Genomic DNA, 27,602 nt, shown 5'->3' on the forward strand with positions numbered 1-27,602 from the left:
CATGTTATCTCACATAATGTCTTCCGTTTGAAAAGTATACATTTTGCGTATATGTCACGTAATCGTTTATTAGATATCCCAAAAATTAGGGAAACATTATTTTTCATAAACTAAATAAAAATTTTACTAATATTAGATAATTGTATATTTTATATATAATAAAAGAAAATTTACTTTGTAATTTCTCGACTTAACACAAATTAAAAATTACACACGCACACATACATAAAGTGTAATTATTCAATTCAATATTATATATCTACATTCCAAAATCATACAATCGTCAATTAATCTACATCGTACATTTAATGAGATCACGATATTTGAATATTTATTGATTGACATTATATATATACGCTATATATGTGTTTATATTATCATCTTTCTCTAAAGATTCTTTGTCCAAAGAAGTAATGAAAATTCAATCGCTGAAAATTCAATCGACATAAAAAATGTTTGGCATAAATGTGTTTAATTCTCTATTTAATATATATAATTTACATTATATATATATTTATAATGTGGTATCTAGCACTCGCTAATTAAGAGAAAGTTTTGGCATTTGAAAAATGACTGATTAAGCATAGAGGCATTTTATTACGATTGCGCGCGATATTCAAAATATTCATTAATGATAAATTGTCAAAAATACTAGCAACATTTTGTGCATATTTTATAAATTTCTTATTACACAGCAATATACATTTTCAACATAAATATTCAAAATTTGGCTTATGTGTGTGTATAAAAGATATAAATTATAGAAATTTATATAAAGTCTTTTATAAGTACATATATTATATATAATAGAATTATCTATGTTTTCTTTTGATTCGTGTTCCATAAAATCACAAGGTAGTCATTAGAATATCGCGCACGATCACAACTTTATAATATATATATATATATATATATATATATATATATATTTATGATGTAGATATTCTTCTCGAACGCGATTAATAATTTTTTAGACTAATATATAATATATTTATATCGCGCACATGTTACATCCTAATCAAAAAATCGATCTCGAAAATATACAGAGAATCAACAGATTATCGAAGAAATGAGACGTTATATCATGCATTATCATACATTATAACGTGCATTGTATTGCATGAAAGAGAAAGATATCTTTCTTATATACAGAATGTCTTATTTTATAATTTTGAATAGTCAAATATCTATCTCGAAATAATAAAATTTTAGAAAAAATATATCTTGTGTAAGAATTATAAACTTTCGAAAGAGATAATATTATGACCTTAAATTGCCTTTTTCAAGGTCATTTAGAGATCAATTTAATTGTTTTATATGAAGCAAATTCTCATAATATTTGACACAAAAAGTTATGAGGGTAGAATCGTCAAAAAATGAATAAAATATTTCGTAATATTCATTCTTCTATGATCTTATTTCAATACTTTTATGCACAAAATAATAAACAAAATCAATTAATGTAAAAAATACATAATTAAAAAAAAAAATTATTTGAAAGTAACAGCTATATATTTCTTCTTAAAATCATTTATTGATAACCTCGATATTATTTCCCCCTCAAAAGCGTACAACTTTTGTTTGATATATTTTTTTCTAAAACCTCGTCAATATTTAGCTGTTTAAAATAAAATAAGACATCCTGTAAACTTTGGTAATATATATCGAAATATGTATATTTACAAACGTGTTCATCCACAAAGATCTCCATAGATACGCGCATACGCATCTACTCTGCATCATCAATTTTTACAAACTTTACACACAGCATAATATGTATATATAAAGTTTATATTTACCGAAAGTCTCAAAGCACATGTGTCAACGCGCATATATGTATAGATTACACTTATATTCTAAAGGTAGAGCTGATTAAATTCAAAACACGCGCGCTCTCTGGAAGACAAAAGAGGAAACTAACTTTTCTATAGGATACAATTTTTTCATTTTTCTTAATATCGTGCAGAACAATATTCACTTTGTTTATTCACAATATTTCGTTCTAAAAAACTCAAGAAGGCAAGAGTCTCGCCACTTGAGACGCTTTATTTTAATTAGTAAACATTTACACATATATTTCTTTTATATTATATGGATTCGTTCTCTGTGTATCAGATGAAATACGAGTATAGAAAAAAAATTATGCAGTGCTGTAACCTCGATCTATAAAGATTCGAGGAACTCATAATTAAATTTATCGTTTCTTTGTATCGTAATTTATTCGAATTAATCCAAATTTATTAAAGAATAATTAATTAAATCTAAATTAAGAAAAATTTATTAAAGAATAATTAATTAAATCCATGATTAAAGCTCGCAAATAATATAAGGAACGACTAAATGAAAATTACATATATATGCATTTACATCTGTCACAGCTGTCACGTTCAACGTTTATTCTCTCTTACACACGAATTATTTTTATTTCGCAACGACACATATACAATATATTCTTGATATAAGTTTTGATCGTCGATTCAGTAACGAAGGAAACAAGATTCGGAGCAGCAAGCGAGCGCAAATTTGAAATCCGTACAAATCGGGATATATGATAATATATATATGTATATATATTTGTGTATCGGACAGGATTTGTATGATCACACACTCTAAAAAGATCTGACGATTCCTAACAAGAAGTTGCAAAATTGTTTCCAAAACTGATTCTTATAATTATACATATAATTCACGTGAAGAAAATAAATAATAGACTTGAGAATTATATTGCACAAAATAAGCTATTCTATAAAAATATTACGCTAATTAATTATTACTAATCAAGTACTGATAATATTATGTACTTACAACTAATATTTGATTCAAAGTCATACGTTATTTAAATTGAGAATTAAGATTAATTTCGCAGAAGGAATAATAGAGATTTGGAAAAAGAGAGAGAACCTTTTTTTCTGGACGTTAATTTTTTTCTTTTTGGTTTTTTAGAGGGTTGCTTGACCCGGACTGATCAGGTCCGTAGTTTCGACACGAGCTTGGCGTAGCCAATCCCTTAGGTTTCTGGTCCTTTCCATCAAATTCGAAGCGTTTCTCTCGACTGTACCAACGCTCGTGGTAAAACCGCTATTAGGGCCGTATTGAGCGATAATATTCTGAGTCGTGGTAGTGGGAGGTTGCGCAGCGGTTAATTGAGATAAAATATTGGATTGTATATTGGGTGTACCAAAGGCACCTAAAAAAAAAAAAATAGACGTATTTACAATCATTCTTACAAACAAAAACAAATAACCAGATTACAAATAAAATATTTTTTTACAACACATATGCCAATATATACTTAAAAAAATTAAATTTCTTCAAAAAATGTACATAAACAAATAATATTATTATTTTAGAAGAAAGTGCTACATCGTCCCTTCTAAGATAAATATTAAAATTGAAATAAAACTATTAACAAAATGACAACATTTTTTTATTCATTTGAAACTATTCTACGTAGCACAATTAATCATTTTGACGTCATTTTCACATAATTTGACCTGAGATGGCTCCTTTTGTCAACAATATGCGCTAAATATTAACACAAATGTCATTGTTTTATATCGTAAATTAAAAACTAAAGAAAGTATTTGATACGATTTATAATACGAGTACCGGTTTGATAAATTGTATCCATGAGTTTCTAAATCGTATCTCTAACAATAAAATTAGAAAATTGTAACAAAAATAAAGTTTTAATTTTCTACAGAAATTTCTCAGTCTGCGACAAAACATATCTATAAGAATGCCATATTTATAAGCATAAATTCTCTAAAAAAATTTAACAAAAATACTTTTTGTATAACACAAAAATATAAATAAGTATTATCTTAATATAATTATAAAATTTGATAATATTTTCATCAGTTATCCATTTAAATATAAAGAAAAAATATATACCTAAGTAAAATTTAATAAATCACACCGATACGATTAAAATTAGTAGTACGTTTTATCGAACTTTTATTGTTTTGCCAAATTTGTAAATAAAAAATAATCTTAAAACATTTTACCGATTTTTCAATGCTTCCATGTACAAGATTAAATAAAATAAAAAAATGTTTTAACAATAAGCTTTATTGTTTATCTTTCTCAATAGGAGATCTTAACATGGGATGTCAGATATTACATGAAAATCATATAAAATACAAAATAAATTTATGACCGTCACTAATCAATGGATCGCTTGATTCGTGTGAAATTGCTGCGATAAAACAGCATTAACATCTTAAAATATTGTAATTCTGTTTAAAAAATATAGTAGAGGTACGATTTAGCGCATACTTTTTCCTATATAGATACATTATTATTTTTTATATAATTAATCCTAGCAGATCTCATATATAAGATTAAATTACTTTGGGGAGACATCTTATATTTGGCACAAAATAATATTCAAGTTTTTGTGCATATCTCTTTTTTCTTTACCTTGCATGCTGTTAGGCTGCACGGTGAGATGATGAAACCGCAACCATCGCAAATAAGAATACATAAGAGCCGGTGTTGGGGGTATAGTACTACTATCCTGACGTTTGTTCAAAACATCCCAAATTTCTCGTATTTCTGAGTTCAAATTTTCTAAACTTGCGATGATTTCAGTAGATTCTTGATAATGATCTGGCTTATCTAGATTTCCAACAACAGACTATATACAATATAATGCATATTTATGTCATTCATGTAGCAGTTATACATGAGATATAATTTTTTATCCAAAACTTTATTGGATATAATTTTTTTTAATTTATTAAATAAACTATGCGATTTCTTTGTTTCTTTATGAAACTGACGGTAATCTAGGAAACAAACATATTGGATATAAAAATAATTCTGTAAAAAGAGAAATTAACATTTTCATTTTTAAATAAATATTTATCTTGACACTCTAACCTAACAGATTGAAAAGATTTTTTATTGACATATCTTTTTAAAATAAATTTGAATAACCTTCAACAAACTATAATCAGTTCTCATTATTTATTAAAAATTATTAAAAATAAAAATATGCACACAATGTAAGATTTAATTTTTATATATTATTATTTTATAATATATTATATATATATATATAATAAAATTAATATATTATTTAGATATTAAATTTATTATAAATATAATATATATAATTTTATTATATATATTAATAACAAAATTATTTAATAATACAAAGATGGACTGGATTTTAAATCACTTGCAAATGATTACATCTGTTAAACAATAATGCGTTAGAAGATGCATTTAGCGATGATCTTTTGAAACTCTATGATCCTCTTTTTTAAGCAGTAATGATTTTATTCATGTTCGTGGTTCCAGAAAGACAGAGATTTGAAATCGAGTCCACCTTTTTGAAACACCCTGTATAATGACATAAATATTAGTTAAATATTTTCACGTTTTTTTAAGCAAAGGATTTCTTTCTAAAAATTAATGCATGGGTGGGAGAAATTCTACTTTTCTTCCTACGTTTTTTTTCTCGAAAGATTCTAACTTATCTCAATTAACTTTAAATTAGGATTAAATATTAACTTTATCAATTTTATATATAAGAGAATTATTTTCAAGATATTATATTTTTACTTTGTAAATTTCTACACAGATGTATTTGCAAAAGTATCCATTATCTGTTATTGATAAATTTAATTATCAGCGCCATCTTACAACAAAAATTATAAAAGTACATTAGCTTGGAATAATCTTATATTATTGTGATCCAAGGCGATCAAAATAATAATAATGATGTTTCTTAAATTGGAAATTTTGACAATAATTTGCATCATATAAATTGAGAAGAAACGGAATTTTTTTCTTGCATTCACATCCAAGACATTTCTAATCCAATTCGACCTAATTTTTTATATAAATCCAATTTAATTAAAGTTGAGGAGGAGGAGTATATTCCTTCTCGCATACGTTTACTTTTAATCTTTAATAAGTACGTAATGTTCAAGTCCGGTAGTTAGATAATCAAAAATAAGTACTGAAACATTCAAATTTTTATTCTTCAATAAACAATAAACAATCGGCTAAAGCCGATTTGAAGATTGTTCTGAATCATGACTTTGACAACACATATTAGTCGAAAGTTTGTACTTTTGTGTACGGATTGTGTACGGATAAATATTATCATAATTTCTAACAAATACTTAAATTGGCGACTAAGAATTACGACATGCAATTAAGAATTATAAAGATTTATTCAAATACAAAACAATAAATAATTAAATGAAATATTTTTTCTTTTATATTTATTAATATTAATATTAAAAATTGGTCTTCTGTTTATTTAAGTCGTCTAAAATTTATAATATTTTAATAAATAACTTAAGTTTTAAATTTTTTCTGCAACATACCTATAAAAGTGTCAGTTCCCAAATCAGTCGAGCTGAAACCGCTGCTGGCACTCGACATATCGCTCAGTGTTAATTCATCATTTTTTGTGGAAGACACGTCGTTTTCGTTTCGCTTGTCGTTTGCCACTCGTTCCAGAGATTGTTCCAAATGTCTTAAATGGATGACCTTCTCACCCAGAAGACTTCTGGTACGATGCAAACTCACCTCCATATCAGAGAGCTCGCGTTCCTCCTGTGAATAAATATTGAAGATCTTTTTACTTTTAATCAATAATACTATTATTAAGAACAATATTTTCTTTAGAATAATATAAAAAATATTCTTTTTAATAAAATTATTGAAATTATTTATTAAAATTAATAAATTAATTATTAAAATTATTAAATAATAGTACCCTTTATATTATTTAAAAAATATTAAATAAAAATAAATATAAACGATTTTCAACATATTTGAACAATCAAATAATTTTTACTTATAATAATATTATGGAGATATAGTAAAAAATTTCTCGTCTTTTTCTTACAGGGGATGTTAAGAGAAGGAACAAGGGGAATTTCTGAGATCCCAACCATAGGATTCAAATTCCTCAGTTTCCAAAAATTTCTAATCTTAATTTGTCGCAATAACATCGCGTTTGGCTCTTAGTCGAGATGAAGATGGAGTTTTTAAAAAATTGGAGAGCTGACTGACAAATATTCTTATTAAAAAATTTAGATCTGCATGAAGTTAGCACCCCATTTTTTAAATTAAAAAATTCTAAAAATTGTTCCAGATTGTTTTAAATTTATTCTAAATTATTCCAGAAAATCAAAATGTAATAAAAATTTTTTGCAAAAAATAAAAAAAAACAATTTTTTGATCTAACATTTTTAAAAAATTGAACTTTTTAAGGTTATTTTAAGTTATTCTAGTTGTTCTAAACATTGTTCCAAAATATTAATTTAATTGGTAAAAGAGTTGAAGAGATATTAAAGAAAACAAAAATTTTTAATTTTTTAAAACAATTTTTTTTTTGTTTTTTTACATAAAATTGGTAGGTTTGCGCTTTGTTTCTATATGTACTTTAACCACGGAAAAGCATTTATTATTCTATTCAACCAATAAAAAAAAAAGTGCGCAAAAATGATGTTTTATCACTAAAACTGGACGGCATTTAGGATCCCCTAAAACCTCAATTATTTCGGAAACGTGTTGGCAAAAATTGATTCGCAGCATCCAAAACAAATTTAGAAGAAACATCTTATCTGATTTAAAATAATGAAAAAAAATATATTTTGTAAACTAATGTTATCGTTTGATTCTCATAATTAATATTTAACATTTAGGGCTTACTCTGAAAAAAATGGTGATAGAAAATAAAATTTTCTATTGATTTTAGTTCGTAATAATAACAATACCTGCACCAATTGTTCCAGAGTGGCTCTCGCGCTCCGTTGTTTCCAAGCTCTTTGCCTACCCTGAAAGGCACTTCTCTGTTGTCTCAGCGCTTCGCGAGCCCTCCTCACCGAGTCCCTCTCCACATGAATCCGATGTCGGAAGAACTCCAGCTCCGAAGAGGCGTTTGCCGGTGCTGTAAGAGAAAACGCAGTTGCATTCAATTTGTGAGACTAGGTCTCCTGTCTCTATAAGTTTTAAGCTTCATATGTTCAAAGCCTAATATTGAAATAATGAGACAGGAAATGATGACAGGATATTTATGAATACAGCGTGCGAAAGCAAAAAATTGGTGCACTTACGCGAGCAAGTTGAAAGATATAAACCGGATTAACCAAAGTAAAATGTATATAATCCTATGAAACAGAAAAAAGAAATGGTGTACAATAACATATATATAAAATTATAGATATAGTCTATAATAATATAGAAATAATAGATATAAACATAATAAAATATATACTACGCTATTATTCAATCTAGGGAGATTGAATATTAATTATTGTGGTTGTTTCTTGTAATCAAGTTACGTATACATTTACAAAATATGCAATTAATAATAACTGTGCAAAAAAATAAGACACTTACAATTAATGGATAATCAAATTAATACAATCGGAAAGAAATAAACTACATAAATACATATACATGTATACCATTTATACAAATTATTTTGTTAAAAACATTTTAACAAAAACAAAACAAAAAGAGAGGAAGAGAAAAGACAAATATAAAAAAAAACTAGAATAATATTTCATTAAAAATAGAGCATTTTACAATAAAAGTGTGCTTATATACAGTTGTCAAAAATATATATACATGTATATATATATATATATATATATATATATATATATATATGTATGAATAGGTAACTCTCTTTAGTTATTAATACAATTTTTTAAACTGTAAAATACGATATAAAAACATTAATTACATATTTTTCCAAAATTCAAAATATAATATTATTTTACAATTAATTATAAACAGCACAACTTGAAAGATAACGTTTAACTTGCATCAACACTGTAATCTTTGAAAAAAAAGTAATGTGCAATACTATCCACGAAACATTGCAAAAAAAGATTGTTTATTTTACAAGAAAAATTGATAACTTTTTCTACATCAGTGCATTATTAATCTTACAATGACGAAATCTTGTTTATTCACAAGTTCTATTTATATTTATTTAAAAAAAAATAAGAAAAAAGAGAAGACATTTCAAATATACTCTGCACATTGAAAAGAATAAATTGTCGTTTCTCGCTCTCCGACAAAGTTATATATCACTTTGTAAAAGAAAGAGCAAGAACCGCCGTGAACTGACCCCGATCTGCAACCTGGTTTAAATCTTTAGAGACTTTGTGAGTAGAATTTATTATATTGCCTCGAAAATATATAGGCCAAGTAACGATGCGCGGGATAGATTTAAGACAATCACCTTTATCTTGGAAAGGATATCGCACAGTATAGGCCGTTTCGTTGCTCGGCAGCTGATCGCCGAGATCTTCCAGCTTCTTCAGCTGTTTCCTGATATTTTCCACGGGGTTCTCCACGTTGTTGTTACTGCCGCTGCCACCGCTCGAGCGACCCGCGCCCGAAGCGACCTTCTTACTAAAACTCTTCTTCTTCTTCATCATCATGTTAGTGTTAGTCTCGCTAGCGGTTGTGGTGTCGTCAGACTCAAATTTTGCCGCGCTCCTCGAGTCAGCGATGGCGGCTGCGTGTTTGGAAAACCCCGCAGCCGCCTTCTGACTCCTCGAATTGTCCGGATTGTTTTGATCTTGATTGATTTGTTCGCTCGTACTCTGCTCCTCCTGCGATTTCGCGTTTGTCACTGGGCTCGAGCTCGCGTTCTTCAGCGGAGTACTGCGAGCACGATTTAAGGCCTATAGCCAGACATTAGGGCAAATCGCATGAACATGACGAAGCACCTTCACAGTCCGTTTAATCAGGATGCGCCGCGTGAGAGGCGCTCGGCAAATTAAAACTGATGATAGACTGCGAAGGTACTAGTGAGGATGATATTGAAAATGAATGTGCAACATTAATGTTTCAATATAGAAACTAGCGAGAAAACATTTATTTATTTAATTAAGTATATATTTTTTCTATGCAGAGTATAACTAAACAAAGGTATACAAAGCACACCATCAGGTGCAGGACAACAAATCGAAAAGTCCTGAGCCATTTTTTAATCTGAGCTTTATTTTTGAAGCTAAAAATAGTTAAAGTTTGCCAATTAGCGCGTGGTTACAACGGAAAACTGCGTAGGCGCCGCCTTAGTAGACCTTAACGCCTACTAAGGCGGCGCCTACGCAGTTTTCCGTTGTAACCACGCGCTAATTGGCAAACTTTAACTATTTTTAGCGTCAAAAATAAAGCTCAGATTAAAAAATGGCTCAGGACTTTTCGATTTGTTGTCCTGCACCTGATGGTGTGCTTTGACCTTAATTTAAGACCTTAACGCCTACTAAGGCGGCGCCTACGCTGTTTTTTGTTGTAGTCACGCGTTAATTGGCAAACTTTAACAATTTATAGCGTCAAAAATAAAGCTTAGATTAAAAAGTAGCTCAGGACTTTTTGATTTAATTTATTGTCCTGCACCTGATACCTTCGTATACCTTTGTTTTGTTACATCCTGTAAGGCATCCCAAGAGTTACTGCACTATCTACTAATAGCATTTGGAAATGCTTTTTTCTGATTGTGAACGAAAATATGGAGAGCAATCATAATTTATGCAAATATATACATATAATAACAAAATATCTTTATAAGTCATTTTTCTTAAAGAATTTAAATACTAATTTTTTGAGTGCATTTTCACATTAGTTATTTATAACTTTAACGATTCTATATAGAGAGTAAAACTGTAGCAAAAAGTATATATATATATATATATACTTTTTGCTACAGTTTTACTCTCTATATGGAATATATATATATATATATACCTATATATATATATATATATATATATGTATATATATATATATATGTATATATATATATATATGTATATATATATATATATATATGTATATACAATATATGTATATTTATATACATATAACTATTAAGTGTAAAATAAACTTTTTATATAATTTTAATATTATATATAATATAATAAATTATGTGAATTTATATTAAATGTTAATTTCTCGCTAATTACCATAAAAACATCAAGTAATTACATTAAGAAAGAAAAATATCAATGAGATATAATATGAAATAGCATGCTTGTGCTGTACGCAAGGCGTGCTAATATTAAGAATTACAGAGGTTGATTATTACATTATGACTATTTTTGTTAATTATGAACAAAGCTGATAGAAAATGTCAATAAAAATTTTGTTTATTATACGTGGGTGGTCTGAAAAGTAACGCACGCGCTCATTTATCTCATAAATATAAATAAAAAGAGGTATGAAAAATACAATAAACAGAGTAAAAATATAATATATTGATTAATAAATCTTCTCAACCCACCCACGCATCGCAAATGTATGTCCGCAGAAATAGATGAGGAAACGAAGAAATAAAAGATAATTTAAATTTAAATTTTATCGGGCTAATAGGAACTTCCCTAAAAAGAATTTTGTAACAAAAATGACGAAATAATTAATTAACATTAAAATTATTTAAAAAAAATTTTTAAGGAATAATGGGATCCGAAATTTTTTTATTGTGACGTCAAACAAATATTGTAAAGAAATCTCAATTGCCGATTCATCGATTTGATTACAATATTTTTCTTATTTAGGCTTCTTTAGGTGGGGTTTATTATATAAAATAGATGGATTTATTAAAATAAATTAATCTCGAAATGAGATTTATTTTAATTTCAATAAAAAATTTATTTTTTTTAAATTAAATGATCTTACTAGCCCATTAAAATTTATACTATCAAATTGAAAGTCTTACTAATAAATAATTATTATTTAAAGTTTTATCTACTTATTCAAAATGTATATATCTAGGAAACAAAAGGCTCAGATATTATAAATTTAAAAATTTAGATAAAAATAATTTTAAATTTTTGACTTTATAATTTTTGATTGTCTTGATTTTTTGTTCAATCATAAACATATGCATATATGTATATCATTAATATTGAACGTTTTTTCTACAGTTTCTCGAGCTTATTTCAGCCATGCAAATATTATTGGACGTATGACATAAGTATTGCGATTCTCTATTGTTGCTTATGTAAGTAAAACTCACTTTTGTTCTGACGACTCGGTTCTGTCCGTCTTCGTCCTAGTGGATGTCGATCTCTCGGTTTCCGAGGCCGTGGTATAACCCTCTTTTCTCCTACTCCTTCTCTCGACTGCGAGACGAACATCGTTCTTCAATTTCATGTACTTTTCCTTGAGCGCCGTGTATTTGTCCTGCAGTAGCCGCTTTTCGCAACGCATTTTTTCAAAATCGATGCTATCCTGAAGCACGCGGTCGGTTTGTTTCCTCGCCTCCTTCTCCGTGTCTCGAGCAAAATCAGCGCGAATTTCTTCCAATCGCTCTTTGTACATCTTACGAGCGAGAGCCTCCTATAATATCACAATAAATAAATTACACTAATTTATATAAAAAAAAATTTTATTATTCAAATCAGGAAAGATGTTTCTTATAGATTTTTGAATACTGAAAACGTTGCCGCAAGCCAATTTTCACCAAATTTAGGTTTCCTAGATTTTGAAATTAAAAAAAAATGCATTTTGTAGAGGATGAACAATACATTCATGATATTTGATCAGATAATGTTAATCTTTTTTACAAAAAATCTTAAGAATCTCAAAAAAGGCATTTTTGAACATAATTAATATAATAATTATTTTAGGTGTATTAGTAAAATTTGGTTTGCGGTATTATTTTCAACAGTCAAAAATTTATAAGAAACATTTTGTTTAATTTAAAATAATGTTTGGCTGTCAACTATCCTATTATTCTTAAATATCTTCTCATTGTCAGTATCTTATACAATATATTTTACAAGATATCCATATAATCGGCAAATTTACTTATTAAAAAAGACGCATAATTATAATATAAATTAGAATCTATATAAATTATGATATAAAAAATTTCAGATAAAAAATTAGAAAGATCTTAAATTTTAAATATTAGAATCATAAAATAAATAATTTTTATTATTCACATATTTAAAAAACTACATTCTATTTTTGAAATATTAGTTATATATTGCACATAGAAATATATATGGTAAAAACTTAAAATTTATAGTATAAAGGGAAGATTCACAATATCACATTTCTTTAGTCTTTTTCTTTAAATGATATAAAAATTATTATTTTCAATATATAATTTTCCATAAATTATACTATAATATAAATATTTGGGAATTAGAAACTGAAAAATTTATAAGATACTGAAAAGATTTTTCTTTCCAAAAAGATCGTTCCTTCCAAAAGTGTTACAATTACCTGTATAATGAATTTTAAATCTACATTTTTTAATATGATTATCAATTACTCACATCCATTCTAAAATCACGAAGGATCTCAGCTAGGCACTGCTCGTGATCTTCCGTGAATTTAGTAATTTTCTCTCGTTGCTGTAATCTTAATTCGTTTCGTAAATCTTCAAGTTCTTTATCCAATTCTTTCTTCAGAATCTCAATACTTTCCGTCTGTTGCTTTCTTAACTCGAACTCGTTCAGCTTTGCTAGTTTTTCCTCGCCCAGATCGCGTTCGTGCTCATTTTCTAACTTGCCCATCTCCTGATTTCTCAGTTCCAGAAGCTCCCTTTTTCTCTCATCAAGCTCTGTTTTCAAATTGGTCAATATCTCTTGTCTCTCTTTCTCATAACAGACCTCCAACTCAGTACGGACTTTCTTCAAGTTCTCTATCCTAGCTTGATCCATTTCAGTAATCAATACTTGAATTTCTTGCTCTTCCTACAAAAAAATTTAATAGATATTGATCAGATATTGATGAGATAAAATTTTAAAGTCTTATTTTTAATTAACAAAAAAGATACCATATCATTTATTGATTTTTTAAGTAAAAATATAGCGAAAAAACGAAAAATATAGCGAAAAATAGTTTTTCAGAAATTAATAATGATAACCTAACTTAAATCTAATCTAATTTATATATAATTTTATAAATGTCGGCTGTAGAAGCTTAACGCAAAAGACAATGCGTTAAGCATTCTACAGCCGACATATTTATAAAATTATATGTTGATTTCGAGAGCCAAATAATATTCTTAATATTTTAACCTAATTGAATTTAATTCTCCTTAGCAATCTGGGGTTTTTAAGCATATTTCTATTTTTTTTATCAAATTGTTGTTCACATTTTGCTTTGTGTAAACAATTGGGTTTAATATTTGACTTTAAATCTATTAATTATTGTAATATAGAGATATTAACAAATAATCCAGAATTTTTTTGGATTTTGGAAGTCTTGAAAGAACATAAAAGTATAATATGTGATAAACTTAAAAAACCTAGTTTTTTGTGTTAGTAAAAAAATGGATTGCTAACGAAGGATTATTCTTAACAATAGTATTAAATTACAATAATATTACATTTCAGAGAAATATAAGTCTATCTATAATAAATTCTTTTATCAAATAGAAAAACTTATACTAATTTATATTATTATATCTCAAAAATTTACAATGTACCTTTTGAGCCATTTCCTTCTTCACCTCTTCTAATCTTTGATCAAAAAATTGCTGCATTAAAAGCTTCTGCTGCGCAAAATTTTCTTCAAATTCTTTCTTCTTTTCCTGCAATTTAACTTCAAGCTCGAGCTTAAAAGCTTCGATTTCTTTATCATATTCTCTGTTCATCTTCATTTTTATATCATCAATATTTCGAGAATATTCTATTTTAGGTCTAACAAATCGCTCCTTCTGCGCATAATTCTGACCGACTCTCGACACATCGGACGATTCGTCGTCTTCAAGTTGCCAATTCGACAAGCGACTTGTCACGTGTTTCGCCCTTTCAATGATCGATCTCGTTCTACGCATCTCATCGGAATCGCTGCTTTTTGCGGTGCTGCAATCTGTCTCGCTTTTCGACACCAAGTCAATATTCTTCACCTTTTCACTTAATTTGTTGGACAAATAATCAAGGCTATTGTCCCTTTCTAAACTATCCCTCGTCATTTGATTACGATGCTCGTTCTCCGAAACGTTCTGCACAAGAAACCTCTTACCGACTATCCTCGTGTTCTTCGACACGGAATCGGTCTTCTCGACAAGCAGATGTTGTTGTTTGTCGTTTTCGGATTCCATTTTATCCCAATCTTTCTCGTCAGAATTGTTGTCGTTCTTGTTGTCGTCTTCGTTGTAGCTTTGCGAAGTCGGTTTGAGCGGTGATAAAATGGAACCAGTAACTTTATTGCTGACTACGGCCGATATCCGCGGATTCTTATCTTCGGACTCGGATTCCCATTCCTCCTCGGATTCTGAATATGTAAAATTGTAGTTGACCTCCTTCTCCAAATCGAACCGCACGCTTTTGCGTTCTTCGTCCAGTGGTCGATCGTCTATCATCAAATTGAATAAAGGTCAAGATCATCAACAATAATTGTTAGTGAATTGTATTAACATTAACTAAAGATTCAAAATGTTATTTAACATTTTTGTTCTATACGTTTAAATTGTTACTTAAGGTGATCTTAACGCTGTTTTATCGATAGCAACGCAAAGTTGTATTCAATCATGGATCTTTTTATATTGGCTATAAATTATATAAATTCAATTACTAATATTTTGATTAACTCTACAGATTGATAAATCCTTTTCTACAACCCTAACAGCACACATCCCAAAGATGTTCAGAGAATATCCTGAGGATGTTTGAATGTCCTCTGGATATCCTCTGTATATTCTCTGAATATCTTTCGGATATGTTGTGCCATTAGGGCATTAAGGTGTTAATATTAACAAACAGGGAAATGTTATAATTTCAGGTTAAAAGAAATTAAAAAATTACATTTTTTACCGGGTTTTTGTAAACTTTTTTATTTTTTACATACAATTATAGCATTCACAGTTTGTTATTATTAGCAATATAATGAAAAAAGATTTTTTAGAATAAAAGATCTTTTACTAGAATTTAAGTATTTATAATAACAAATCTGGACTACTACATATGTATATTAAAAAACAAGAAAGCTAAAATAATTACAGTTATAATAATTTTTATATCCGTCTTTTGAATTGGGTCAATCTAATCTAAACGATAAGAAAACTGTAATTATTTAATTTTCTTGGTTTTTTTTTAAATACACATATAGTAGCCCAGGTTTATTATTATGAATACTTTAATTCTGGTAAAGGATTTTTCATTCTGTAAAGCCAATAAAGAATTAAATAAAAATAATATTTGTCGGTAAAACAGACCTAGTCAGCGTCCCCTTAACCATCCCATTCAATGAAAAATAAATACTTGTGTTTTTGATATTTTAATGAAAACTTATTCTGAAATTATTTTCTAAAATATATGTAAATTGGCCTTACCATCGTCCAATTGTTTCTCTCTTAGAATGGATTTGGGCCTATCTTCGGCAGCATTATTAATTTCGTCGGAGATCATCAATGTCTGGAAATCCTCTAACTTGCCACCATCTTGACTAGGCGTGTTATCCCTGCTTCTATTACTTTTCAGAAACATCGAGCCGCCACCGCTGAGGGTTAACTCTTTTTGTTGGCCCAGCTGACTCGGATGCTTTTCCTTGTCAAATTTTTCGGGCCTGTCCGGCCTGGCTAAGGTGCTGGCGCTAAGTTTATCAATATCAATTATGTTTTCTTCGGAACTAAACTTGCTGGACAGCTGTTCCCAATCCTTCTCGTGCCACGGGCTCAGCGATTCGGATCTCTTCAGTACTTCCTTCAAGTCAACCTCCTTCTTTGCAGATGTTGTTGTGTTGGCGGTTGTTGCGACTGCATCTGTTGTCTCCAGCAGTTTTGGACATTCATAAAATTTTGGATCTTGAAATTTCAAGTTTGTGTAATCCCTGGCGGCTCGGTCACTCGATAAGGACGTTATATTGTCAGATTTCGAGTCACTTTCCCTTCTTGATTGGAGTCTATCAAAGGACGCAGGACGATTTCGTTTTTGCGAGCCGTCTATTTTTCGTAGAGGCGCCAGTTTCATGGGAATCCTGGTGCCTGCCATACCAGGTTTTGGATGGTTAGTTTCTTTAGTAGGTTCCTTTATAGTAGCAGTTTCTTTTAGAGTTTCTTTTGGCAAAGTTGCGTCCTCATGAGACTCAAGATCCTTTGCTGTAGTCTTTGAGTCTTCTTCTACAGCATTAAAAATAATATTTTGTTTTTATTATTGTTATAATATTTTTGTTAAATATTCAACAGAATTTTTTCAGAATATTTATATGCCATTAAATATATTAAAACAAAATAAATGCATATAAAAAGCAAATAAAAGTATATAGGATGTTTTTGGAAAAAATGTTTTGTATTAATAATGTTGTAGAATTTCGGACATTCAGAGATTATTCGAGGTCATGATATTATGTCTCCCTCGAAACTCGAAGCTCAACAATTTTTATATAAAATATTTTTTTTTTAAACATTTTATTTTTAAAATAATCGATTATATCACTTAAAATAAAACAACCTATATAAAACATATATGACATGTGACAATAAAGTCTTGAGAATAATTTGATTTTCGTCAAAGTGTAACATTGTAAATCATTTCATCCCACTGTTGAATCGTGTAACCTGAATTCTTTTTCTATTTGCATGCGATTGTTAAACATTGTCAATCGTTTCAGTTATTGTATACAAGTTGGTTCGCGTAAACGTGTGTTGGTGTTTCCTGTTACGAGAAAAATGGAACGCGTTTCAAGCGTCCTTTAAATCGTAATCTGTAATTGGTCAGTTTTAAATCTTTTAACCTCAATAACTATTTGGAATGAAAAAATGGTAGACACTTTTATAATTTACTTTCTCGAGACCTTTCTTGCTATAGTATTTTGATTCGTGAATTTCGGGACATCCTGTGTACAGGGAGAAAACGATAGGTTATTTTAATGTCTTTCTTTTAAATATCTCTTTTTCCTATATCTTTTATTAAAAAAAATGTTTTGTACAAAAGTTATTCTTTCTTAAAAGGGACACAAGTAATAAACAATATTACTTGCTTACAGATAGCACCAGTTTCGAGAAGTTCACCAATCATTATTTTCTTTGAAAACCGATTATTTTTTAAACAAAAGTTGTAGGTCTCGTTGACAAAATTAGTTAAGAGTTTTTTATTCTTCTATAAATTACATAATTTTGTAATTTTGAAATATTAGTGTTCTATAAACATGTCGAGAGGTACTTTATCCTCAAATTAAATTTTATTTTATGTTTTTGCTAATAATATTCAATGGTTATTTTGCATAATAGTATTAAATCACATTGATGAGATCAAAATGGATTATCCACTGCGAGAAATAATAGAAATGTTTATAGTAAAGTAGTGGGATTATGTGGAAATAATTTCAAAGCTACTGAAAAAAAATATGCTCGCATACCTAGAAAAATGTTGCATAAGAAGACAAATTACAATTTTCATGAGTCAAAATGTACAAAATTGTTTAAATAGAACAGTAAAAAATCTTAATAAATATAGTTAAATTTGTCTCAATAAGATAACTTTAAAAAAATCTGTTTTTACTTTAAAAAAATAATGATTAGTAAAATTCTCGAAAGTGGCATCATCTATATAAATAAATAATAAATTAATATTGCAGTTTTGTAATCCTTTTAAAATTAAACAAGTTGTGCAAAACTTTTTTGTAAGAAAGATGCAGGAAGAGATATTTAATATAAAACATTAAAATAACTCTCATCTATAATTCTCTCTTTCATAAATATACATATTTTCAAAATATTAATATATTTTCAAAATATTTAAAAACTATATTTTTAGTTTTAGTTGCCGGGTACATTCAAGTGTAAACATACAAAATTCAATAATAAAGATTATAATAGCCAAGAAGATAGTTAGTATTTTTTGCTGCAGAGCATTGATTTTTATTAAAAATTTTAGATTAAAATTGAAGAGATAATTTTCATCTCAGAAACGTTCAATTACATAAACAAGTTAAACGCGCGTCACAAACTGATCTTTATAATTATTGCAAAAAATAAGGAGCGACCGCAAGCATTCGAAGTCATTGCTTCAAGGTCTTGAAATTGTTACTCGTTTACGTAACGTCTATGAATTGCATATATTCCAATCCAGTTAAAACGAATACTGGCAGGCTGCTTATGAACAAATCTATTCTGTCGATCTAGAAAATAAATATAGACGACATAATTATAATAAAATTATCACAGTTGAACAAAACTGAAATATAATTATAATAATCCTTTTTGTACTGTTTAAATCTTTTAATGTGTGAAATATTATATATAATTACTGTTTTATATATTGCTAAGATTATGATGTACACATTTCCTATTGTTCTTCTTGTCTTTGATTGCTTTAAAGATTTACGGAAAATTTAAGGCGGAGCAGATGAAGATCAAAATAATAATTTATAATTATATAAATAATATAGCATACATTTTTTATTAATAAATAAATCTGCTGAAAAATGATCCAAAGGAAGAACCAAAATGTTCAAATCAAATAAAGAAGACAAACATCTAATTTATAATTCTGCGCCTGACACAGCCTATTTCCTATTTAAATTTTTGTATTGATATATAATATTATTTACACATATGTATATAATATTTTATATACATTTAATTTTATTATTTTTTCTTAATTTGTAAATTAATATTATGTATGATATTAATTTAACTGTATATTCTATTGCACATATATTTTTAACTGGAACTTCAAATTATGTGACCTACAAAAATTAATGTAACATTATTACAAATTAATCCTGCAGAAGTAATAATAATCCTAAACGTAACTATTTCTATTGTTTTTCTCAGCTTATACTTTAATTAAAAAAAAAGTGCATGCAAATATATTTTTTTTCAATAACATCAAGAGAAAATTGATTTTTGCAAAAGAATATCAGAATAAGAAAGTTTACACATTTTTTTAAAATGTTGTAATTATAATATTAAAATTTTACATAATATTTTACTAATATAAACAAATTTTTTATAATTTAAATTTTATATAAAAATATTCTTATAACATTTTTTTTATTACCTTATATCTATAATGTACTAATTCATATAATGTGTTAGATTGTAATAAAAAAGTTTGTTATTTATTCATAATAACAATATTAATAAAGTTTCCAACTTATTTATTTTCGTCCCAAATAAAACGACATATATTATTTTAATTAAGCCTTATTATTTGTTATATAATTTATGTATAATTTATATCCTTTAAATTTGCCAATTATTATTTGCCATCAATTACAAAGATTTTATTGTAAAATATGTTCACCAACTTTTGCTAATTTTCTCTCTGTGTAATAATAATAATCATATATATATATATATATATATATATATATATATAAATATAAAATATAATAGAAATATATATATTATATATTTGTAAATTTTAATATATATAAAAAAATAAATTATTTTTTATATAAAAAACCTAAAAGCACTGAATATTTATTAAATGATGAGAAAAACATTTGCGGAAATATAGTTGAGAGACACTGCATTAAATTCTCGCTAACGGCCGCAGCATGATATTCATGGCCGATATTTTGCGGAAGAATCTAAAAATATGGCTGCGCTTTTCGTAATTTTGACGCAAAGCCAGAGGCGCATTTTGCCAAGTTGCACCATTTTACTGATTACTGTGAAGCACTTGGTATCGCACTAACAATGCCGAGAGTTAGACGTCAAATGTACAATGCGTGATTAACACGAACTAGATTAAATTCCCGGAAAAACTAAAATAGTCATAATTCACAATCAGACGAAAGTGGTTTTCACGGGAAATATCAATATAATCACATTAATGGCAATAATGGCAAGGTATGAAAATTGAATCGATTTAACAAACGGATGAAAAAAAAAAACAATAATTAAATTGATTAAAAAAAATATTTATTTTTTAATGAAAAAACCTTCTATATAAACACTTCTTCCAATTATTATATAAAAAGCATTTCTTGCAATTATTTAATTTATATATCTTTTATATAATTGACGAGTAATTCTATATAAATATATTTATAGCATATAAATTTAAGTATAAAATATCTCATAAATTATTCAATTTTTGACCAATTCTTGTAATTAAATATTTTTATGTCAAATAATGCGAGAAAGCAATTCATATTAAAAAATTAAGCTAGTTCCATTTAAAATAATTAGATTAATCTTTGCATAAACTTAAAAAAATAATCTTAAAATTCAAGCTCTATTATTTTTTCTCTCTTTAAAATATTTCTTCTGAAACATATTTCTATACGTTTTTCTAAAACGTATTTTTTTATCTTAAGATTAAAAAATATATACAGCTGTTCCCATTAAAATAAAACACTTTTTATAGACTAAAAAAATAAGAACAACAAAAATTCATCTAAATAAAAGAAATATGTATAAAAAAAAAGCAAAATTTTAAAAAATGTTATATTTATTATACATACTATTTAAAAATTAAAATATATTAAAATGTCATTAGAATTATATTTCAAAAATAAATAATATGAAAGCACTCCTTTATATATTTCTAGTATCATGCTACCCCATTCATACATTATAATGTCACAATTAAAAAAAATAATATATAGCCGTGTGATCCTACTCAAATAAGATAATTGTAAAACAAATATGAAGTATTGAGACGCGTACCAAAACTCATTTGTCTCTTATTGCCGGATCTAGCCTGCTCCACAAGTCCTCTGTAAACTGCATCGAGAGGGTGTTCCCAGGTAGTGGTGTTCGTGGAGGCCTCGTAATAATACCAGGCACCGCTGGCCTCGTGAAAGCATGGGGACCAACCTTTGGGTAGGGCCGCCATGAGACCCTCGCGGGCCAAGTCCAGAAGATGCGGCTCCGCATCGGGATTAATTCCCAGACGTTTTGCATAATCCAGCAGCTCTGGAATTCGTGTTGCTGATTAATCAATTAGTACATCGCTAATCAAGTATACAACGCCAAGTCTTGTCGTCGATTGAACAATCGATATTTCTGCGATATTATTTAATGAGTTCCAAAGAAAGATTTATTTAATTATTCATGCGCTACTCTTTTGTCCTTCGTAGAAAGTAATTTCTGTATTAATAAACAATGCACAAAAATGCATAAATCTTCTATATAATAAAGATACACTAATACAACTTTATCTATTTTTATAACGCAAAACACTTTTAAAGAATAAATAAAAAAATATATAATTATTTTATAAAATAAAATCTGTGCATATTTTATAACAATTTCAATGGAATAATTCCAAGCACTTTATTGGACAAGAATGAGATAAAAAGTTTTCAATAAGTTCAATATAATGTTTATTAATTTATTTATAAAATTTAGTATTATCCACAACACGTAGCAAATTTATTAATAACACCCTTGTAAACTTAAATGACTAGAAAGTAATTAGCCTTGCTTCTTTATTATATCTAGCTCATATAAATTATACAATTCATTGATCACAGGTTAAAAGTATTAAAACACGAAGTCTTTTTTGCTTTTTTCATAGCAAATGCTGTGACAACAAAATAAGCTTACGTCTATTTAATTCAATCACATGTTTGTTATTAAAATGAAATTATTGATATAATAATATTAATTTTTTTATAAAAATTTTTTATAAAATGGAATAAATACTTTTTGATAATTAAATTTAATGATTGATTTACATATCTATTTATATTAATTAATGGTGTTTACTTTTAACTTAGTAAAATCATATAAAGGTATAAAAATATAAAACAAAATATAAACATTTAATTAATCTTTTATAAATGTTATTCTTTTTAATTAATTCACAGATATAAACACGGTATTACTAACATGCTTGCTACGTGCATATACATTTTTTCATCTGCGATAGATTAATTTCTCAAATATGTCATAAATAAAAATGTAAAAAGAATATTTCTGATAATTTTATATCATATTTTTGTAATAATTTTGTATTACATTTAACGTAAAAAATTATATTTATGGTAAAATAATATTCAATTTATAGTAATATTTAAATAATAAACAGATTAAATTAAAACACATTTTTTGTTATAGTATACCTATTATATTAATTTTCATAATTTAGTTAAAAATCACAAAATCTGATTTTATATAAAAATAAATAGGTATTATATACATTGTATATGTATGTGTTTAGATGTATATATTCTTATACTCTCTACAAAATATATACAATAAATTGTATACAATAAATATATACATGTATACAAAAGAGAGTAATTATACAAAATATATTTAATAATAAAAAAATAATTGCTTTATTTTTATCTTTCGTTGATTATATTTAAAAAATGTAAAAAAAATGTATAATATAATACTGACATACAACCGACAAAATTAATTAGCATTTTAGAACATCGAAAACAAGATAAGAATTGGAAAACATAAATATTCCACAAAATTTTCCATTTTTGCGCGCAAGAATGACACACATTCAACTCTTTTCATAATGTAAATCATCTATTAAATATCAATAGCCTCTAGAGTGTTATCCAATTCAAAATATTTTTCAAATATTCTCAATTAAGATTAAGGTCAGAAGCTCCAAAAGAGGGTAGTGACTTTGATTCAAACGCCGGGAGACCGTGGAATATCATAAATGCAAGATCTCTGCTTACTGCAAGGCTTTTGGGAAAGAGCGCCCCCACAAATGTAAAGGACCCCGATAAAAAATTCCATCAACCCTGACGGATGGACAGGTGTGATGTGATGGCTGCCGTATGGGGATAAGAGACCGGAGAGCCACCATCTGGCCTCGCATCGCCGGTTAAAGTGTTGGTGCCTCCTTTTTTTTATCTCGCCGATCCAGCCCGGATTTTTCAGCCACTTTGGCAAGGAAGTCAAGAAAAATCGCACACCGTTCTAATAAATTCCGTAAGCGGTCTGAAAAATTTCGACCATCGTGACCCCAAAATGAGTTTATTTGACTCCGGAGTGCGACACCAGGGAGAACACATAGTCCAAGTGACACGACAAAACTTTCGCCGCACTGCGAATTATTGATTTTCCTGAGCGCGCACGGCTGGGGAACGGGCTCGGTATTCCCGCCTGATGCGATGTAAATAAACAAGAAACTCTTGCTTCGCCGGATCTCTTTTTTATGCTCCTACTTCTTTTCAGGCTGATTTTGAGGAGCAAGAGTGAGTTTCTGTAAGACGCGACGTGTGTGTTTACTTTGTTTTTACGCGACTATGAACTTTTTCTTGCCGTTCGTAGGGTCATTCTGAAAATTTGCATTGACCGATATAATGTGTGTCATTGTATGAATATATAATAAGACAATACATTTAGAAAAAAATTAATTCAAAATTTTCTAATTTCATTTTTATGACGAAATAAAGAACAAAAATCGGAACTAAGATATATATGTAACCTTTCAAATTATTTTTTTGAGATAACAAAACAGAATGTTTTTACATCAATATACATGTATGCATAGAATAGATTTTTTGTGCTTGCAAAGTTGAGATGTCAAAATATGTTGAAATAAAATCGGAGCAAATATGTGTACTTTATGCTCCAGGACAAAATGATCATATTCTAAATGTGTTTTGCCTTCTGTAGTAAAAAAAGCTTTATTGTTTAATTTAAATCAAAATGCTAATTAACTCTCTTGCACAATTTTGGATTTTCACCCTTTTTCTCATCCTGACATTTCCGATTAATCAAGCCTCTCTAAACCTCTTGCACAATTAATTTGCCAATAAATCAGATCAAATTTTTTAGTCAAGAGCAATATATATATTTCAATAAAAAAGATGGATAGAAAATATTCATACTCGATAAAATCCACGTAAAATTACCACATTCGAAGGACACAAGACTTTGCTGGGAAGAAAGGACGAGACATCGATCAGTTCAACAATGAACGTTCCGTTCCTAGGGTAAACGTCGCTTCGCTAAACAAGGTGAGTTCACCTCGACCTAGATTAGCACCCGGACACGACGATCAAGTCATCGGGAGGCCGAAAGCAGGGAACATACGAATATTCTGCAATTCTGACAGATCTGACGTACCTTCATTCGTCGGATGGGACGTCTCGTCGAAAACCTCCCTGCACACGATCGTAGCGGCGCTGTCTTGAGAAATGCTCATGCTAATGCGACACCCCGACACCCCATGAACGTAATGTTCGCATTATACGCGATTATTCGCACACGACACACGAGAAGAGGACTGGCCAATTCATTTTTTTCATAACGCGGCGATACGTGCGCGCCTTTTGCACTGCGCGATGCTCGCTTGTCTCTCGGCGGTCAATGTTGAATTCAACTTGAACGTAGGTGGTGGTAGATCAGAAAAAAGAGGGAAGAGAGAGAGGAAGTGAGACAGAAAGAGCCTAGTATCCCTAGTGATATATTCTAGGGACTCTAATAGAATCGCGCTGGCCGCGCTTTCTGGTTGCCAACTGAGGAATCAGATGGTTGATAAGGAATGCTGTCAACGATGGTAACTTTATTCCTGTTGTCGATATGCTCTTCGAGAGAGACGAAAATAAACATATATAATGTATGAAATAATGTAAATAAATGTGAGAATAATATTTCAAGTAGTTTCTTTTATTATATTACATACACATTTATAGTAGCATTTAGAATCGATAATATAATTGAATTATTATGCATAAATTTTTGTATTATTTAACAAAAATAACATTTCAATAATTGCGTTTAAAAATTTTTTTATTATTAATAAAAATATTTTATTATATATTAATTTAATATTATTTAAAATATACATTAATATACATAATATATACATTAAACGTAACATACATAAAACGTCTATTATGTACCGACTAGAAATAATAAAGTTTTTGTTGAGTCAGTAAAGTCAAAATCTATATTTCTAACACATAAATAAATATACATAGTCATAAATATGTATAGATTTCTTAATCCGACAAAAAATTTGGATAATTGATATACATTTATCATTTTATTATAATAACGTAGTGTGTTATAAAATAATATAAAGTATAATATACGTTTGTTTACTAATATATTTTATTATATATATAATTTATTTAAGCAGATAGAATTGCACAATTTACTATTATTTTTTATAATAATGTAAACTTTTCCTTCAAACTTTCAAAACTATACTTACGTTAGTACATATTAAAAACTGAGTTAACGCTATTTGACTGTCGGCTGGTGGTAAATGTAATGCTTCACTGTTTTCGAGTCTAATACATAGAGGAAGCAACTATATAGTTTAAGGATTGAAATCAATAGAAATAGTTATATGGTAAATAAAATAATTATCGTAAAATATGTTTAATAAACTATATTTTTCTTACATTTTTAAAATGTATTATAATAAAATTAATATAATAATATTTAATATATCATGGGTTATAATAATTTTTAAAAATTATATAAAAATTACAATAAGAAATTTAATATTAAAATAAAAATCAATATTTAAAAAACAAAAATAATAACATATAAATATATTCTTTATTTTTAAAATTTATAATTACATATAATTAATATTAATTAATATTAAATATAATGAATATTAATTATTAATAAATATATTAATATTATAGCCTTATATCTGATTATAAAATCAATTTAATTTTTCAAAATATTTATAAATTGTCAAAATTTTATCTTTTAAATATCATTGTTCCTTTTACAAATATTTAAAAGTGCCTTATGTAATTAAAAATTATAATGTTGTAATTAAAGTACGCATTTATATGCAAGACATAAAATTTATTTTTATATCTAACTTAAATAAAAAATACAATATTTGAAAAAAATTTTATTATTTTTGGGAAACAATATATTTATGAACATAAAACTGTGTATATACTATATTTATAAATATAATAATTAACTATATACATATATATGTATATTGTCTATGACCTCTCTTGTGCAACACAATATACTTGCTAACTTTTTCCATATTTTATGCATATATATATATATATATGCGTATATGCACTCATATATTTCTTATTGCATAATTCATTACAAATAACATACAAAATATTTTAAAGTAAAGATTGTATAACCAACTACAAATAATGAATATTTTTGAAGATGCAATATTGATCTTTTACCAACAATATACTCATTAATAATCATATTTTGTTCCCTCTGAAACAGCTACCTTGCACACTAATACTATTTACCAATAACTACGTTAACATTCATCCCTTCAACGTATAAAATTTGGTGAATTTAAAAATAAGGCAAAAGTATCATGTAACAAATAAAAAGCCTGCGATTTATTTTATATAACTAAAAATTTTTCGCGTATAATGTTAACAATTTTCGAGGATATAACAATGTACATCCGTTTGATAAATAAAAATAATTCGAACAATGCAAATTACTCAGTATTATTTATTCTGTTCTCGTTAAATTTGAATAGAAATATAATATTTAAGTTTAGGTAAAATATGTTTATCTGTTTTATTTAATTACTTTGTACTTAAGTAGATATTAGTATTTCTAAGCAAGTTTTAATTGTTTAATAAATGTATTAATGTAAATAATATTATTGTAGAAATTATTTATATACTACATATTTAATAAATAAAAAATTGCTTTTAATTTAAAATTTTATTTTGAATCTAAATAATTTTGTCATAATTGAGAAGGTAATATGTGAAAAGAGTGTATACATTTTACAATTTATATATTTGCTATT

General features: G+C 27.5%; 1 protein-coding gene across 2 annotated transcripts; it reads right to left on the reverse strand.

Annotated features, from left to right (window-relative positions):
- Positions 1-220: 220 nt before the first annotated feature.
- Cep164 (centrosomal protein 164) lies at positions 221-25,229 on the reverse strand. Of its 2 annotated transcripts, XM_029322798.2 has the most exons (11): positions 24,950-25,229; positions 21,572-21,820; positions 16,283-17,068; positions 14,435-15,306; positions 13,278-13,697; positions 12,008-12,330; positions 9,224-9,651; positions 7,746-7,918; positions 6,345-6,576; positions 4,423-4,620; positions 221-3,187 (listed from the first exon to the last, which is right to left on the reverse strand). In XM_029322798.2, exons 1-11 carry the CDS (start codon positions 25,026-25,028, stop codon positions 2,940-2,942), a joined length of 4,008 nt encoding a protein of 1,335 aa, XP_029178631.2. In that variant the 5' UTR covers positions 25,029-25,229; the 3' UTR covers positions 221-2,939. The 2 variants fall into 2 exon arrangements, with proteins under 2 accessions (XP_029178631.2, XP_085344156.1); XM_085488030.1 differs by lacking the exon at positions 221-3,187 and having other exon boundaries at positions 4,555-4,639.
- Between the last annotated feature and the right edge of the window lie 2,373 nt (positions 25,230-27,602).

Source organism: Nylanderia fulva, unplaced genomic scaffold, assembly GCF_048542155.1.
Source record: "Nylanderia fulva isolate GAGA-0341 unplaced genomic scaffold, ASM4854215v1 Scaffold61, whole genome shotgun sequence".
Classification (NCBI taxonomy): domain Eukaryota; kingdom Metazoa; phylum Arthropoda; class Insecta; order Hymenoptera; family Formicidae; genus Nylanderia; species Nylanderia fulva.

Excerpts from the sequence above, each read along its gene's own strand:
- Cep164 (XM_029322798.2), bottom strand. The coding sequence starts at position 25,028 with ATGAGCATTTCTCAAGACAGCGCCGCTACGATCGTGTGCAGGGAGGTT. Across the intron at positions 13,698-14,434 it reads AGAAGGAAATGGCTCAAAAG|GAAGAGCAAGAAATTCAAGT; the intron begins GTACATTGTAAA and ends ATTTTTTTGTAG. Across the intron at positions 12,331-13,277 it reads TTCGTGATTTTAGAATGGAT|GAGGCTCTCGCTCGTAAGAT; the intron begins GTGAGTAATTGA and ends GTGATATTATAG.